The 16,745-nt window shown below is 46.7% G+C and overlaps 1 protein-coding gene across 1 annotated transcript; it reads right to left on the bottom strand.

Moving 5' to 3' along the window:
- Positions 1-14,773: 14,773 nt before the first annotated feature.
- Positions 14,774-16,366, bottom strand: DRD5 (dopamine receptor D5). Its single transcript, XM_004432348.3, has one exon. It carries the CDS (start codon positions 16,364-16,366, stop codon positions 14,927-14,929), a length of 1,440 nt encoding a protein of 479 aa, XP_004432405.1. The 3' UTR covers positions 14,774-14,926.
- Positions 16,367-16,745: the final 379 nt, after the last annotated feature.

The following is a 16,745-nucleotide window of genomic DNA, read 5'->3' as shown; positions in this document are numbered from 1 at the left end:
TCAACCCTCTAAGTCCCAGAATTCCCAAACTCTCTCTCTTCCTTTCCATACCTACTTACAAATTAGCCAATTCTTTTCTGAACTCATCTTTTTCTTGCAGTAGCACCTAACTAACATTCTGTTTCCCAACCTTTTCACCTTCAGCCACATCACCTACCTTCCAAGTTATTCAGAGAGCAGTTTTACCAAATATTTCACCACTGCATAACATAGATCACCATCTCTCCCATCCTCAGTAGCTGTTTCTTGCTGCCCACCACCTGGGCCTAGAGCCGATGCCACATATTCTGCTTTGGTGTCCATGCATCTCCCCACTCCTGGAACAATAACACAATATTCAAAATCCTCTGTGGGAAGTATTCTCCCCATTGAAAACTGCTGGTACCTGAGGGAAATATACTCTCGTTTTGTGATTGGTTGTTGTTTTTTTGTTTGTTTTGTTTTTGCTGAGACATCTCCTCAATGTCTCTTTGGTCTTAAAAGCAGGTTATTTTGCTTACTCACAATGGGCAAAGGGAATGTCCCAATCTAGACACATAAAATAGCAAGTGCCAAAAAATGTGTGTTATTTGTATCTGTGTTTGTGTGTGTGTGTGTATGTGTGTGTATGTGTGTGTTGTGTTGTTTGAAGCAGGCTTGGAAGATCACCACCGGGTCACACACTGAGGACTTGGGGACCCAAGTCTCTCAACCCAAGACACTTAGACTCCACCAAGCTCCTGCCTTCTCTTGTCCATGCAGTATTTTCTGGAGCCCAGGTTTTCATACTTATTTGAGGGTTCACCAGAACCACTGTTGAGAGGAGCTTAGGGGCAGCAATCTCTGTGAAGGGGAGCATTGAAAACTGGATTTGCAGAGTGATTGACCTAAAACCAAGAACATGTCAAAGAATGAGTGTCATGGAGATGGTGGGCTAAGTCTACCTCTTTCCCTCAGCTCCACCTTGCCCCCTCCCACTGGTATTTTCTGTCCATCTAGAGGAACAAGAACTCCCATATGACCCTGCTTATTCTGTATCCATGAAAAATGAGTCACTTTAAGAGCAAGGAAACATAGAAGTCTGTTGTTCTGCAACAGCATCACTCTAGTTGAAGCAATGTGGGGGATGGGAAGAGAACAGTAATTCTGGCACTAACTCTTCCCCTATAGCATCACTGTAGCGTCTGCCATATGCCAGCTACTTGTACACTTTATCTCTAATCATCTCAGAATAGATATTAGTCTCCCCACCTTCCAGAAAGAAAATCCAGGCCCAGAAACCCTAGGTAACCAGCTTGAAATCACAAAATTATAAGTGATTAAGCCTGAATTAAAACTGGAGACTCTAATTTCCAAGCTCAGCCCCTTTACATAACTATCTTATTTCAACAATTAACTTCTTTGATCCTCAAGTTTTTACATGGGATAGTTAGACTAGAAAATCTCTAAGGCCCCCATTATCTCTGGGGTTCTTCGTCTCTTGAAGATGAGAGTAACAAGACTCCTTTGCCGCTAGCACTTTCCAATTCACAAGCCCATTCATTTAGTCTGATCACTGCAGCCAGAAGCCTTACATGAAGTGGCGAGATTGACAACCTTGGGGGAGGGAGGGAAACGGCATCCTTATATAACAATTCCCACTACGATTTGGTTATAAATAACCCATGAAGAAAATTAGGCTTCCTTGGCAGGCCCTGATTGTAGTGGGGTTGGGATATGTGACCACGACCATGCAAATGCTCTAGACTGATAGGGAAGGTGCCACCTCTGACACTGCTGGGCTAGATGCTTTGAAGTTACTTCAGTACTAACAATGTGCCAGGTATTGTTCTAAGTGCTTTAGATAGAATATCCTATCTAATCTCTATAGTATTGCATGGGGTGGTATTATAATTATCCCCATTCAACAGAATGGGAAACTGAGGCACAAGTTATCCCCAAGGTCATATAGCTAGTAAATGGGAGAGCAGGGATTCTAAACTAGCAACCTGACTCCAGAGACTTAGTGGCTAACTCCTCTGTAATGAGTCAGTCAATTAATTAATAAATTAATCTATCTATTGGTCAATCTGGGGCTCTACCCTGAACCCCAGCTGTGCAGTTGCTACTACTGCTGCCCTTCCTGGGTTGTGCTGGTGACTCCCCCTCCCCTGGGCCCATTTCCCAGCCCAGTTCCAGTCTTGTCTCTTAAGGACAGAGTTCCTGAATGCCCCCAACTAGACCCATGAAAATAGATTCCGCTGCCTAGATTCTCAGACCACCTAATAGGAAACCCCAGTGCCAACTGCTGGATTGCTGGCCACCTACCTTACCCCTCAAATTTCCAGAACCGCTCTCTGGAACTGCCCTATTCCAATGACATCAGGTCCACCTAACAGCCAGTCAGAGATTTTATTAGTCAGTGTTCTCCAGAGAAGTAGAACCAATCAGATGTGTATATATATATGGAAAGAGATTTGTTATAAGGAATTAGTTCATGCGATTATGGAGGCTGGAAAGTCCCAGATCTGCAGTTGGTAAACAAGAGACAGGCATGAGACCCAAGAAGAGCCGATGTTTCATTCTGAGTCCAAAGGCCAAAAAAACACAATTACTGTTGTTTTAAGCCACTTACTCTGCGGTATTATGTTATAGCAGCCTGAACTGACTAAGACACAGCCCTACAAGAAGGTTTGCTCATTCCCACTGTACCCAATGCTTCAGCTCAGCAATCAGGCCAGGTTGGAGGGGAGCAGGGTACTCTCTTACTCAGCCTTTTTGTTCTGTTCAGGTCTTCAATGATTGGATGAGGCCTGCCCATATTGGGGAAGGCAATCTGTTTTACTCGGTCCAATGTTAATCTCATCCAGAAACACCCTCACAGACACACCCAGAATAATGGTTGACCAAATATCTGGGCACCCCATGGCCCAGTCAAGTTGACACACAGCATTAACCATCACACAGACCAAGAGAAAAGAAAACTTATACAAGAATTTTCATAGCAATTTTATTCATAAAAGCTAAAAAGTGAAAATAACCCAGCTGTCCCTAAACATGAAAATGGAAAAACAAACTGGCTATTCATATAATTGAATGCCACCCAGCATTAAAAAGAAACAAACTTCTGATACGAGGATAAATCTCAAAAACACTCTGCTGATGAAAAGACCACATACATATGATTCCATTGATATGAAATTCTAGAAAGGCAAAAAGTATTTTATAATGGGAAAAAGCAATGGTTGCCTCTGGGGTGTGGGGCTAGGATTGTCCGAGAAGGCACAAGAGGGAAATTCCTGGAGAGATGGTGATGTTCCGGGTCTGTTTTTCAAAACTCAGGACATATATACTTAATACATATGCATTTTGTTGTATGTAAATTTTCCATCAAAATAAAAATTGTAAACAAATACTGAACACTAGTTAATAATAGGCACACTGAAGGGTTTAGATGGACATGGACTGAGTCTGCAATTTACTTTAAAATGCATCAAAAATTAGATGGATTAAGGATGGATAAATGGACAGATAGCAGTGAAGCAAGGATAGTAACATGTTCACAGAAAATCAAGGTCATGGTTAGCAGGGGTTCACTGTAACATTTTTTCAACTATGTAGGGAGACAAGAATTAAGCAGATAGTAGGTGTCCATTAAATATTTGTCAAATGAATAAATAACTTGAAAACAATACTCATCTAGACCACAGGAACTGTTCGTAATAGTTTAAGTAAGAGGGAAAAAACTACCAGAGTGTGAGAACAATAAGATTCCAATTTTGTTATTAGAGAAAATTTTCAAAATGTGTGAGGGTATGTGTGTGTGTAAGGAAACATGCATGGAAATATAAGACTGAAATCATATATGACGAAATATTGATAGCAGTTCATTTTGAGGGTGAAAGCATGAGTCACTTTTATTTTGGAGGCTTTCTGGATTTTCCCATTATTTCATTGAGTGTGTATTCGTTACATAATCCAGAAAAAACAACAAATGTTATACGAAATTGTTATAGAGGATTATTTAATAACCTACCTTTTACTGTGTTAAAGAATACATAACATAAAATTTGCCATTTCAACTACTATTTAAGTGCACAATTCAGTAGCATTAAGTACATTCACGTTGTTGTGCAACCATCACCACCATCCATCTCCAGAACTTCTTCATCTTCCCAAACTGGAACTCTGTCCCCATTAAACACTAACTCCCCATTCCCCTCTTCCCTCAGCTCCCGGCAACCACCGTTCCATTTTCTGTCTCTACGAATTTAACTGCTCAAAGTACCTCATATAAATGGAAATATACAATATTTGTCCTTTTGTGACTGGCTTATTTCATTTAGCATAATGTCCTCCAGGTTCATCCATGTTGTAGCATCTGTCAAAATGTCCTTCCTTTCTCAGGCTAATAGTCCCTCGTATGCATAGACCACATTTGTTTATCCATTTATCCATCAGTGGACACTTGGGTTGCTGCCACTTTTTTGATAGCCTGCCTCTTTAACATAAAATTTTTGTGAATACTTTTCCATGTTTCATGTGGAATGGTGGAAGATGGGCAAGAGATCTGGAAAGAGCTATGCGTGTCCATCAGGTAGCCGATCCACAGGGTCTGCCAGGGATGGAGAGGAGAACAAGGGGAGGAGGCAGGGAGAGGCACTCCCTGCCTTACAGTACATGTCTATATAATTTAAAAGAAAGGTAACTGAAAGGAAAGCTGGCACCCAGATTTTTTAATTGCTGTTTCCTCTAGCTAGACAAACTCTGACATAATGGAGGGAGGTAGTGAGGGAGGCATAAGGAAGAGGGATTTTTTGTGAACGTTAAATGAGTTAAAGTCTATAAAATGTTTAGCATGGTGCCTGTGCATGTAGCAAGCCCCCAAGAAATCACTGTTGTGATGACCTTCTGCTCAGAGTGCTCTCTGATGCCCCTGAGGTCCTTCGAGGACAAAGAGCGTGGACATGCCCTGGACTTCTGCAGGGAAATGGGACTGGGGCTGGGAGATCTGTGCTCGGACCAGGTCGATGCATCCCTCACCACATTCTTGATGGCGAACCCTTTCCTGTTGTCTCTTTGTCCAGGAATTAGGTTTATTCCCTCCTATTGGTATGCAAAGATATTTTCCTGAGAGCCCCTCAACACAACCATCACGAAAAACCTTCCCAGCTCTCAGGGAGAAAATTTGACACACAGCGAGTCCAGAAGGATCAAATGTAGCAAAATAAAGGCACAGGGGACCTCTTACAAGACTGAAAGTGACTCAAAATAGAGGGGATGTTGGAGCTTGAGGAGCAAGGCTGATCTGTGAATCACCGAGTAGGAAAATCCTGATACAAGAATCTGTGAGGTCTTAGCTTTCGCCTGCATGTGGTTGAGAAGCAAGTTCCCTCACCGAACTGCACAGCAGGGATAATGCTAGCAGCTCCATCCCAACATCATTGTGAGGCCTGAATGGGTTAACACCTGGAAACCATTTGGCACAGGGCCCGGCACAAATTCAGCAGTCAATCAGTGTTGACTGTTATCTTTGGAGGTGGTGGTCCCAGATCCAGACCTCTGCCCTGGTCTTCACCCCATACACCCACCTGGATGACCCACATGCACCTTAACTGTGAGTCCAAGATGAATCCAAAAGCATCATGCTCCATCACCACCACCGCCAGACTCCCTTGCCTCCCACTCACTGGGGGCTCCACAGAATAAGATATCTGGTCCATTGGAGCAGAGACCATGAAGCTAATCCATCTTTAATCCTGGGTTCCTAGCACAGGGGCACAGAGTAAGCAATCAATATGTCTTTGAAGCTTGTGGGTTTTATTTTGCGGTTTATTGTCATCACATTCTTATCACATAGGATAGTGTCAAGTCAGACAGGCATGGACGTGAATCTCCACCTCGTCACTTCTTAGCTGTGTGAGCAAGGAACATGATTTCTCTGAACCTCAGTATCTTTAGCTGTACAATGGGAATAAACAGACCTACTCGTAGGGCTGTGTCTCTGTCAGTTCAGGCTGCTATAACAAAATACCACAGACTAGGTGGCTTATAAACCACAGAAATTCACTTCTCATGGTTCTGGAGGCTGGGAAATCCAAGACTGAGGTGCCTGCAGATCCAGTGTTGGGTGAGAGCTTGCTACCTAGATAGCTGTCTTTTGCTTTAGCTGTACCCTCACAGGGCAGGAGAGATGGGAACTCTCTCGGTCTCTTCTATAAGGGCTCCAATCATGAAGCCTTCATGACCTAATCACCTCTCAAAGTCCCCACCTTCTAATACCATCACCTTGGGGGTTAGAGTTTCAACATATGAAATTTGGGAGACACAAACATTCAGACCATAGCAGGCTGCTGCAAAAGACCAGTGAGACCACTCTGTATAAGTCCAAATGTGGCATCTGGTATGGAGTAAATTCTAGAAAATGAGCATTTTTAATGTTAATAATGACCCTGTGATGTAAGCATGATGTTTTTCATTATTAGAGATGAGGGGCTCGATCGAACTCAGAGTCATTGAATCATTTACTTAAATTCACACACCTGGGACTTGAAGCCAGGTCTCTTGCTTCCTGATCTGATGCTCATTCTTTGTTGCCTGAAATGTCTGAATCATTTTACCAGAACTGGAGGTTCAGTGGTGGGGGACAAAAAGTTGCCTAACTTCTTGATTTCACTCTAACAGCCTCTCTCTCTGCAGGAGGCGCTGCAGTGATGAAGGCCGGTGCCTTTGAGTTGGTTTTCATTTCTTTTTAAAGTCCTCTTTTCCCCTTAGCTCTTCTTTGAAAATGGCTTCCTGCCGCTTTGCACAGAAAGGCCAGCTCTCTTTCGTGAAATACCAAAAACAAACAAAAAACAGGCCTTTGAAATGCTGTTTGCCCCCCAAGAGCTAACATTTGTCAGTGGTAAATTACTATTGTCCACACTTCTTTAAATCAGAATTAATCAGGGTCCTAAAATCCCTGCACATCTGTATTTAGTCCACAAACAACGTTCCATCTTCACGGGGGATGTTGTGGGAAGAGCATAAATGTCATCAACTTCCTTTACATAGAAAGAACAATGGGGGATGAACTTCTCGGCACTCATGGTCTCCTTTGGAAATGGGTGGTCAAGTTCAGGGAGAGGTCCCCCCGCCAAAGGTGCACCGTGCTGCAGAAGAGCAGGCAACCAGAGTCGGGAGACCTGGATTCCAGTTCATACGACCTCGCTGGGCTTCTTGGGCAAGTCCCTCAACTTCTCTGGGCCTCAGTTTCTGCCTGTGCACCATGAAAGGAGTGGACAAAATGATTTCAAGTCTCCAGCCAGATTTAAAATTTGCTTCAAGTACATGGAAAATTGCTAAAGAAAAAAATGAGACTGGCCCTTTCTGTTCAGGCTGGAAACCCTGTTAAATGTTTGTTTATTTAGGTATGGACTGTTGTAAAGGATCTTTGTTTAGAAGATGAAGGTGGAGATAGACGTATGTAAGGGCACGTGTGTGTGCCCATGTGTGCTTAAGTGTGCGTATGTGAGCTCTCGTGCTTGTAACTGTAGTTTGGGCACACGTGTATTGTGTGGGCATCTGTGTGCCTGTGGAGTGTGTGTGCAAAAGTGACCTGGTGTGTTTGGCTGGGGAGGCAGAGCGGGTCACGAGCAGCAGGTTGCCGGGTGTAAATCTACTAATCAGGGCTCATTTTATGCAAACATTTTAGCAACAGCATCAGTCATCCTATTACTGACTTGAGAAACATGGAAAATGTCTCCTGGGTAGCATCCTGGAATAGGGAAACGTGTACAGGCTTTAGCAGCAAACCGACCTGATTTCATATCCCACCCCTGGCACTCACCCAGCATCTCAGAACTTCAGTTTCTTCATTCAGGTTGACATGAGGATGAAAAAGAAAAGGTCTACAAAGTGCCTGGGGAGAGTGAAGGACTCAATAGATGCTATTTCCTCCCTCTTCTTCTATATCAGTTATCTATTACTCAGCAACAAATTAACTCAAACTTAGCAGCTTAAAACAACAAGAATTTATCTAATGGTTTCTATGGGTCAGAAGCCCAGGAAATGCCTCTCTGGGTCTTCTGGCTCAAGGTCTCTCACAGGCAGCAGTCAAGGTGTCAGCTGGGGCTGCAGTCTCATCTGAAGGTTCAACTGAGGAGACTTCACTTCTGAGCTAAGTCCTGTGGCTATGGGAGGCCTCAGGTTCTTGCTGCCTTTTGGCCAGAGGCCTCCATCAGTTTCTTGCCACTGGTCCTCCTTATAGGACAGCTCACAACATTGCAGCTGGCTTCCACCAGAACAAGAATCCAAGAGAGTAAGAGAGAGAGCAAGAAAGGATCATTGGAGGCCATCTCCGAGGCTGCTGACCAGTCTGTCCTCTGGCCCCCAATGATTCACACCCCTCCCACATGCAAAACACACTCATCCCCTCCCAAGAGCTCTAAAAGTCTCCTCTCACTTCAGCATCAGCTCAAAGTCCAGAATCTCATCTAATCAGATCCAGGGTTGGAGGAAGCTCTTTGGGAATAATTCCTTACACATGGCTCCTAGATACAGTTTTTCTCCATCTATGGCCTATGAAATTAGATATGTATACCTGACATACAATGGTATAACAGGCAAAAGATAACTGTTATGTCTTTCTCTGTTTTTCCTAGATTTTTTTTTTTTTTTGGTGAGGAAGATCAGCCCTGAGCTAACATGGGATGCCAATCCTCCTCTTTTTGCTGAGGAAGATTGGCCCTGGGCTAACAACCGTGCCCATCTTCCTCCACTTTATATGGGACGCCGCCACAGCATGGCTTGACAAGCGGTGCGTCAGTGCGCACCAGGATCCCAACAGGCGAACCCCAGGCCGCCATAGCAGAGCGTGTGCAATTAACCGCTTGCGCCACCAGGCCGGCCCCTGTTTTTCCTAGATTTTTAACAAGACAAGTATTTTGATCTTGTATTCCACTAGTTCATTCATTCATTCAACAAATATTTATTAGGCATTTAATATATACTCTTCATTTTTTGCGTCCCATTTTACCAATGAGGAATCCGAGAATCAGAGGCAGAATATTACAGCTTGGCCTACTGGATTATTTTCCTTTCAGTAAAAGGACCCCTACGGTTCTCCTTCCATGAGGACTTTCTAGCCACACCTACAGTGAAGTTTGAGATGGTTTAACTACTTAGATCCTCTACTACAAAGACTAGCCATTAGAATTCCTTTTTGTGGCAGAATACTAAGAATAATGCAAAATAATAAGAGATCTAGAGTATTGTCAGATGTAGATAGCTAATAATGTAGCTAATAAGAGCACATGTAATATTGTAGGAAAAGTACCCAAATAAATAACTAAATGCCCTTTCCTTCCAGTAGAAAACCAACAATGAAAAATGATGGAATTTAAAAAAAAAAAAAACACCATTTGGCAATCACAACAATAATTAATTGATTCAGGAAAGGATCATTAATAGATGCTAAAACCAATGGGTGAAAGTTTGAGGAATAATAGGTTACTTTCATTGTCTCAAAGTGGCTCTCCAAAGGCTACTTAGTGATTACCCAGGGTAAAACAGTAACTTCGTAGTGGACACCACCATAAACCCATGATCAAGGTCAACATTGCTAGTAATGAGATTAACTGACTCATGTGCCTCCAATACGATGGTCTTAGAGGAACTCGGCATCGCCTCTGTGGTCTTCCTGCCCAGAGTGCAAGTCAGAATCTACTCAGGAGGAAACACCAGACAAACTCCAATTTGGGGACCTTCTGTCAAGCCGGCTGGGTGTTCTTCACAAATGTCAATGTCATGAAAGACAAAGAGGCAGGAACTCTTTCAGAATAAAGAAAGTCTAAAGAGATAACAACTAAATGCAGCACATGGTCTTGGATCGTTTTGTTACAAAGGACATTATCATGAAATCTGAATAAGGTCTGCAGATTGATAAGAAAATTCCTTGTTTTTAGGAAATATGCACTGATGTATCAGGGTAAATGGGCATCGTGTCTTGAACGGTTCAGAAAAGAGAGAAAGAAAGAAAGAGACGGGGGAGAGGACACCAAGTAACATAGTAAAATATTAATATTTGGGGACCTGGATAAACGGTATTTAGGAATTCTTTTGTAATATTTTGCAACTTTTCTGTAAGTATGAGATTACATTGGAATAAATTTCTTTAATAAAACACAAAATGTAAAACATCTCTTCTGCAAATTCCTTGACACTCTTCCCATCAAGAAGTGAAGTCTAATTCCCTCACCTTGAATAAGGTCTGGTCTTAGGGACTCACTTCTAAGGAGTATGGCTCATACTCTTTATGACTGGAGGCCAGGTCGTAAAGGGAGATTCAGCATCCACCTGGCTTTCCCCCACTCTGGGCACGCACCCATGAATTCTGAGCCACCATGTATGAAGTCCACCTACTCTGAGCCACCGTGCTGGAGAGACCGTACGGGAAACCTCCCAGAGGTGGAACTTCCTGAGGAGCCCCTGCTGTTCCTAGGGACAAAGGGTGTTTTTTTCAGTTGCCACATCCTGTCTCACTGACCAGGTGAGGGGGGCAGGTCATTCGTGTTGTCGCAGAGCCAGGAATAGTGTGAGGAGAGTGAGACACAGAGTTTAAGGAAACGCTGACCACTCACCTGTTGTCACATGTTCCTTCCGAGCCCGGTGCGGTGGATGGGGCGCAGGGATTAAGGCCACCTTCAAATTCAGTGTGGCTCTCCGGGTGGGGGACGTTGGCTGAGTCTCTGGACCCCTTTCCACGTCAACTGCCTCATCTCTTTAACGGGCAGGCCGGTGTCTGTGAGGCTCCAGGGGACACTATGGATGCACTTCGCTAGTTATAAAAGAGCCTTCAGGTATGTTGTATGATGATAACACTTCTTGTGGGGCCTTCAGTCCTGCAGGCCTTTGATCAGCCCAAAATGTGGGGACCACCCCCATCGATGTGCAACACCACCCAGGACTCGCTGTGTAAACACCTAGTTACTCACTCAACTGCAGCACCTAAGACTGGGGTGTGCGTGCGTGTGTGTGTGTGTGTGTGTGTGTGTGTGTGTGTGTGTAGGAGACCGAGGTGGAGAGAGACACTGCATTTACTGAGCACCTACTCTGTGCTGGACACTGGTCTAGGCTGAGAAGACAGTGGGGGCAAGACAGAGCGAGTCTCGCCTCTCTTGGCTGTTAGCTTCAGGATGACGGAGTTCTACCCAAACTAGGAACCACGAAGTCCTCTTAAAAGGTATCAAGCCATAGAGTTCCTCTAAAAAGGAGAAAGGGAAAGGAAAAAGAACGATGCAAAAATAACCTCGGTGTTACACACACTCATTTAATCCTCACCCAAACCTCTGGGGTTGACGTACCCATTTCTCAAGCATAGAAACTGAAGCTAGGAGAGGTGCCCAAATTCGGACACTTAATAAATAGGGGCGCTAAAATTTGAACTCGGGGCTATGGAGCCCAAGCCTGGGCCGTGTGGCTTTGTGGGCAGGCAGCTGGGACCTGGAGTCCGTCAGCAGGTCAGAGCCTCGCAGGGCTGGATGACTCTCTGTGTGGGGGCCTGTCCTGTGCACTGTAGGACGTTCAGCAGCATCCTGGCCTCTACCCACTAGATGGCAGGAGCACTCCGCCCCCAGTTGTGACAACCAAAAATGTCTCCAGACATGGCCAAATGTCCCCTGGGGGACAAAATCACCCCAACTGAGAACCACCGGCCTAGGTGTAAACCCTGGTTCTGCCTCTTGCTGGTCATATGACCTTGGACAAGCCCTTAACCTCTCTGAGCCTCAGTGTCCTCATCTGTAAAATGGAAAAACAATGGTCTGTGCAGTTACTGTGGGGATCAAATAGGGGTCAGGAAAGCACTTGGCCATCCATGTTGGGGCTCAGGATGGGGGCTCTTCTTTCCACTGCCCTCTGCTGCCTCCCCTCCAAACACAAAGGCGTGCCAGAGCAGGTGAACAGTGAAGATAGGCTTACATGCAGATATAGGAACGCATCAGCCAACCAGCCAATGAACAAACGAACAAGGAGCATTCTGATCCAGGCATCGTGCATTTGCCGATCGGGGATGCCCTGCAGCCCCTCTCACCACCACAGGGCAGTTAAGACTAAAGACTCGGTGGCCAGGCTGCCCGGGTTCAAGTCCAGCTCACCGCTCATGACCCATGTGACCCTGGGCTAGTTATTTAGCCTCCTGAGGCCATTTCCTCACCCGTCAAATGGAGGTCATAGGGTGCCTGCCTCCAAGGGCTGTGTGCACTGAAGGAGTCAGCAGCTGTGTGTCCAGCACAGAACGAGTCCCTGTGGGGCCTGCTTTACTGCTCTCACATTATTAGCACTAACCCTTCACAGTCCCCCAGGCTGGCTGCCCACCTTTCTCTTCCCCCAGCGTGCCAGCACGGGCCCCTTCCAGGCCTCCCCACTTGCCATTCCCTCCGCCTGGAGCACTCCTCCTCCTAGACATTGGGAGCATCGCTCTGACCCTTACTTTTTCAACCAGTCTCTCTCCACGTGCCTCTTCTGAGAGGCCCTCCTGGACCGCCCTAAATAAAACAGCTGCATCCCTCTACTCACTGTTTTATTCTGCGTCACATCAGTCATCATGGACATGGTCTATCAGGGCCTGCGTGGTCTAGTACACCGCAGTGGGGCACAGTATAGCAGTGTCCATCTGCTTGTCTCTCTCCCACTAAAATGTAAGTTCCAAGACATCCAAGTATCAGATTGGTGACCACATCCCGAGAACAGGGCCAGCACATAGTAGGTGTAAATAATCATAATGAATGATTAATGATATTTTGCAGAAGGGTTTTCCAAAGTCCTCAATAACCCATTTTTCCTAACACAGAGATTATTCAAACTGAGGCCTGGAACGTTTGCCACAAAAGATTGTGCTTTAACAATCTGCCCTTTAGAGTAGAATAGCTGAATTTTAGAGACTTCCAGAACAATTAGAGTTTCTCAAACTATGTTCCCTGCAACTGCGGTCTCCAGAGAGACGGTAATAATGAATTCCACCAAACAAGGATTCGTAAGGTCAAAGACACTAGAGGCAGAATTCTCTCCTGCTTGGGGATTCACTATGCATAGGAAAGCTCTAAGAAGCCCCGGAGAGAAAACAGATATTGTACCTGAGTTTGCTGAACTTATTTAGCCCTAGACCCCACCTGCATCATGACTCACAATTCAGAAAACAGTGCTCTAGCATAAGTCTTTCAATTTACAGATGCAGACAGAAAGTGAGGCCCAGAGAGTTTGATTAATTCACTCAAGGTCACACAGCCATCTCCTGTACCCAATAGCAGGGATTCACTGCCCCTGATGTTTCCCTAATGGTCCACTTAGCTATCGTTTCACAAGAGGTCAAAAACTAAACATAGATGTAATAACAGTTTGACTAAATCATATATGACAGTTAATGTACCAAATAGGATTTGCTTTCAATCTCACTGCTCCAGAAATAGACAGTTATTCATTCAACAAATATTTATTAAGCATTATGTGCCAGGCACTGCACATTTTGCAATGCACTAATCATGGTTGTTCAGTAGACTGACAATACAATTATCCCTAAAGAGACCAAAATTGATTGAACTGTCCTTGATAAGCCTGCATCAAAGTAGGGACTTGTAAGAAATTACATATTCACATTTCATTTGCTTCCATTAACAATGCTCACATTTAGATCTCATGGTAATAAAACTCTGTCAACTGGAATAGTTCTGGAATAAAATCCTCCCCTTCACCGTGCAGATGGCAGAGAGGAAAAACGAAAAGATGGGGCATAGTTGGGCTTTTTTGTTGAGCACCTCAACCAACAGATTTTCCAATTTCAAGTTCATTCAAATTTCATCTCTCATTCCCACATTTTAGTTAAAATGCATTCTCTCATTTCCCGTTGTCTACAACTGAAAATGCTTATTTAAAGACAGGATTTGTTTTTTAACGCAAATTGACTCACATTTCAAAGCCCCTTGAAAACATGGTTTGTCAAAAGCCACATAACTCTAAAACACTACAGTTTTGAGATGAGAAAGATCTAGCCATTATTCTATATGATCTTTTCCATGAACTGATAGCCTCTGTGCAGGAATCAGTAGAATTGTCTTATGTTATGCTATTTTACAAAGAAGATTCCTAATGAGAAAAAAATGTTAGAATTCCTGGCTTGAGAAGTCAACATCTGATGCCATGGCACTGAAGCCAGCTTTCAGCACAGACTCGAGATGGGTGTGTGGCTAATAAAAAAAAACATCTGAGAAATTGGAAGCTCGTCAAGGTCCCTTGCCCCTGTGTGTATCATTAAGGCCAAACTCTCTGTAAAAAAAAGAAACTTGCTCCCAGACCCAGCCCAAATCGTCCCTGCTTTGTAAGGACACTCTCACGGTTTCTCCAGGAGCTGTCCTGAAAACCAATCTGGCAAAGCAAAGATAATCACCCCATAACACATCATTTGTGTTTATTACACACCAGAACAAATCAGGAAGAATTCCTCAGCTGTAGTAAAGACACACTGAGAGCAGAAACTGCATAAACACAGGACCACAGGAAGCAAGGTACAGGGAAGCCACACCCCCATCAGCACTACACACACAGTGAACCTGTTGTTTAAAATCAACCCAAACACAAATCGGTCACTGAACAATCCATTCGTTTAAAAGGGGAGGGAAGAGTGCATCTTTAAAACCAAGTACCATTTTTTTTTAAGGACCAAACGCCAACTTCTCTTCTCTAACAGGACCACTGGTCCGTCTCTGCAAGGCTGAGGTGTATCTGACTGAGTTATTTCCAATGGCTTCAGCCAGTTCTTTCAACAACAAATCAGTGGTGAGGTTTCTAAGCACACGGGCTACTATACAGACACAGAAACGTGATAAACTGAGCAGCACTGTAAACGTATGCGCGTGACTGCGTGAGTGTGGATGTGTGTGGATTCTGCATGCTTGTTAATGTCTGTGCAGTTATAGAGATCCACGAGAGATGTTTCTTATGCAGCTGAATGGAATCCATTTGGGGTGAAAGGGGTTATTTTGCCTAATGAAATCTCCCCCTCGCAGTCCAGCTCCCAGACAGAATCAGCAGCAGGGTCACCATGGGGGGACGTCTGAGACATCTGGGACATACGATCAAAAGGGCCCTCCCTCTCCTCCTTGTCCACTTCCCCGTCCCCCGGGGTCACAGCGTTGGGGATCATATGGATGTAGGCAGCTGCGATCTCCTTGTGGAAGACGGTGTCCTGGTTGTAGGAGATGAGCTCATTGCTGATGTTCACCGTCTCCACCGGGGTGCGGGAGCAGAGGTGGCTGCACCCCAGCAGCTGGGCAAACACGTTCCGGAAGTCAGCGTTGAAGGCGTAGATGATGGGGTTGAGCGAGGAGTTGGCCCAACCGAACCAGACGAAGACATCGAAGGTGGTCTCACTGACACAGGGGAAGCCGGCCCTCGGGCCCTCGGGGTGTCCGCTGCAGAAGGGGACCATGCAGTTAAGGATGAAGAAGGGCAGCCAGCAGCACACGAAGACCCCCATGATCACCGACAGGGTCTGGAGGACCTTGGTCTCCTTCTTGATGGACGTCCGCAGGCTGGCGTCGGGCGCACAGGCCGCGCGGCTCCGGCAACTCTGCGCATGCTCCACAGCTCTCTCCAGAGAGGAGATCCTGCGGATCTGCACTTGGGCGATGCGGTAGATGCGCGTGTAGGTTACGATCATGATGGCCACGGGGATGTAGAAGCTGATGAGTGAGGAGGAGATTGCGTAAGTCCGGTTCAGGCTGGAGTCACAGTTCTCCGTCCTCACCTCTGGCTCCCCGGCCTCCTCCCAGGGGGTCCCGTTGGCCAGGTAGGATGGCGGGTCCATCTCGCTCCAGGAGGAGCCTGCTTTGTCCCTGTGCCAGTGGAGCTGGACCGGGATGAAGGAGATGAGGATGGACAAGGTCCAGGCCAGGCCAACTATGACCAAGGCCACGCGCTGGGTCATCTTGCGCTCGTAGCGGAAGGGCCTGGAGATGGCCCAGTAGCGATCCACGCTGATGACGCACAGGTTCAGGATGGAGGCGGTGGAGCACATGATGTCGAAAGCCACCCAGACGTCGCAGAAAGCCCCAAAGGGCCAGTAACCGGCCACCTCGGCGACCGCCTTCCAGGGCATGACCAGCAGCGCCACGAAGAGGTCGGACACGGCCAGAGACACGATGAAGACGTTGGTCATCTTGGCGCGCAGGTGGCGGCTACGCACGATGGCCGCGCACACCAGCACGTTGCCCAGCAGGGTCCAGACGATGAGCAGGGTCAGGAGGCCGGCGGTGACCACCTGCGCGGGCCCCAGCGGCCCCGCCCCCTCCGAGCCCCCCACGGCGCCCCCCTGAGCCCGCTGCTGCTGCCCGAACCGCGCCCGGTACGCGGTGCCGTTGCGCCCCGGCGGCAGCATGTCGGGCTCGGTAGCAGGGACGGGCTGCGCGCGGTCCCAACTTCAGCTCTGGGCCCCCCGGGCGGCCCCATGGGCGCCCGGGGGGTGGCAGCCGGGACCCGCGGCTAAGGGATCCCTGAGCCCTGGGGGGCGCTCACCGTGCGCTGCGCCGGAGCCTCAGAGCGCGCGGGGACCCCTCTCGCCTCCTCGAGCGCCTCCGGGTCGGTGGCCGCGTTGCGCCCCGCCAGTGCCGGCGCTGGGGGCAGGCACCGGCCGGTGCCCGCGGAGCTGTTCCCGGGAGCCGGCAGCACGTCAGGCGGCGGCGGCTGTGTCTGCTTCGGAGCCGGGGAAGCTAAGAGCGAGCCACCACCGAGGGGGCGGGGGCCGGGAGCAGCCGGCG

The sequence above is a fragment of the Ceratotherium simum genome, chromosome 8, assembly GCF_057802395.1.
Source record: "Ceratotherium simum simum isolate JZ-2026a chromosome 8, ASM5780239v1, whole genome shotgun sequence".
In the NCBI taxonomy this organism is placed as follows: domain Eukaryota; kingdom Metazoa; phylum Chordata; class Mammalia; order Perissodactyla; family Rhinocerotidae; genus Ceratotherium; species Ceratotherium simum.
Note: the sequence above shows the minus strand (reverse complement) of the source record. Positions and strands in the feature narration are given on the sequence as shown.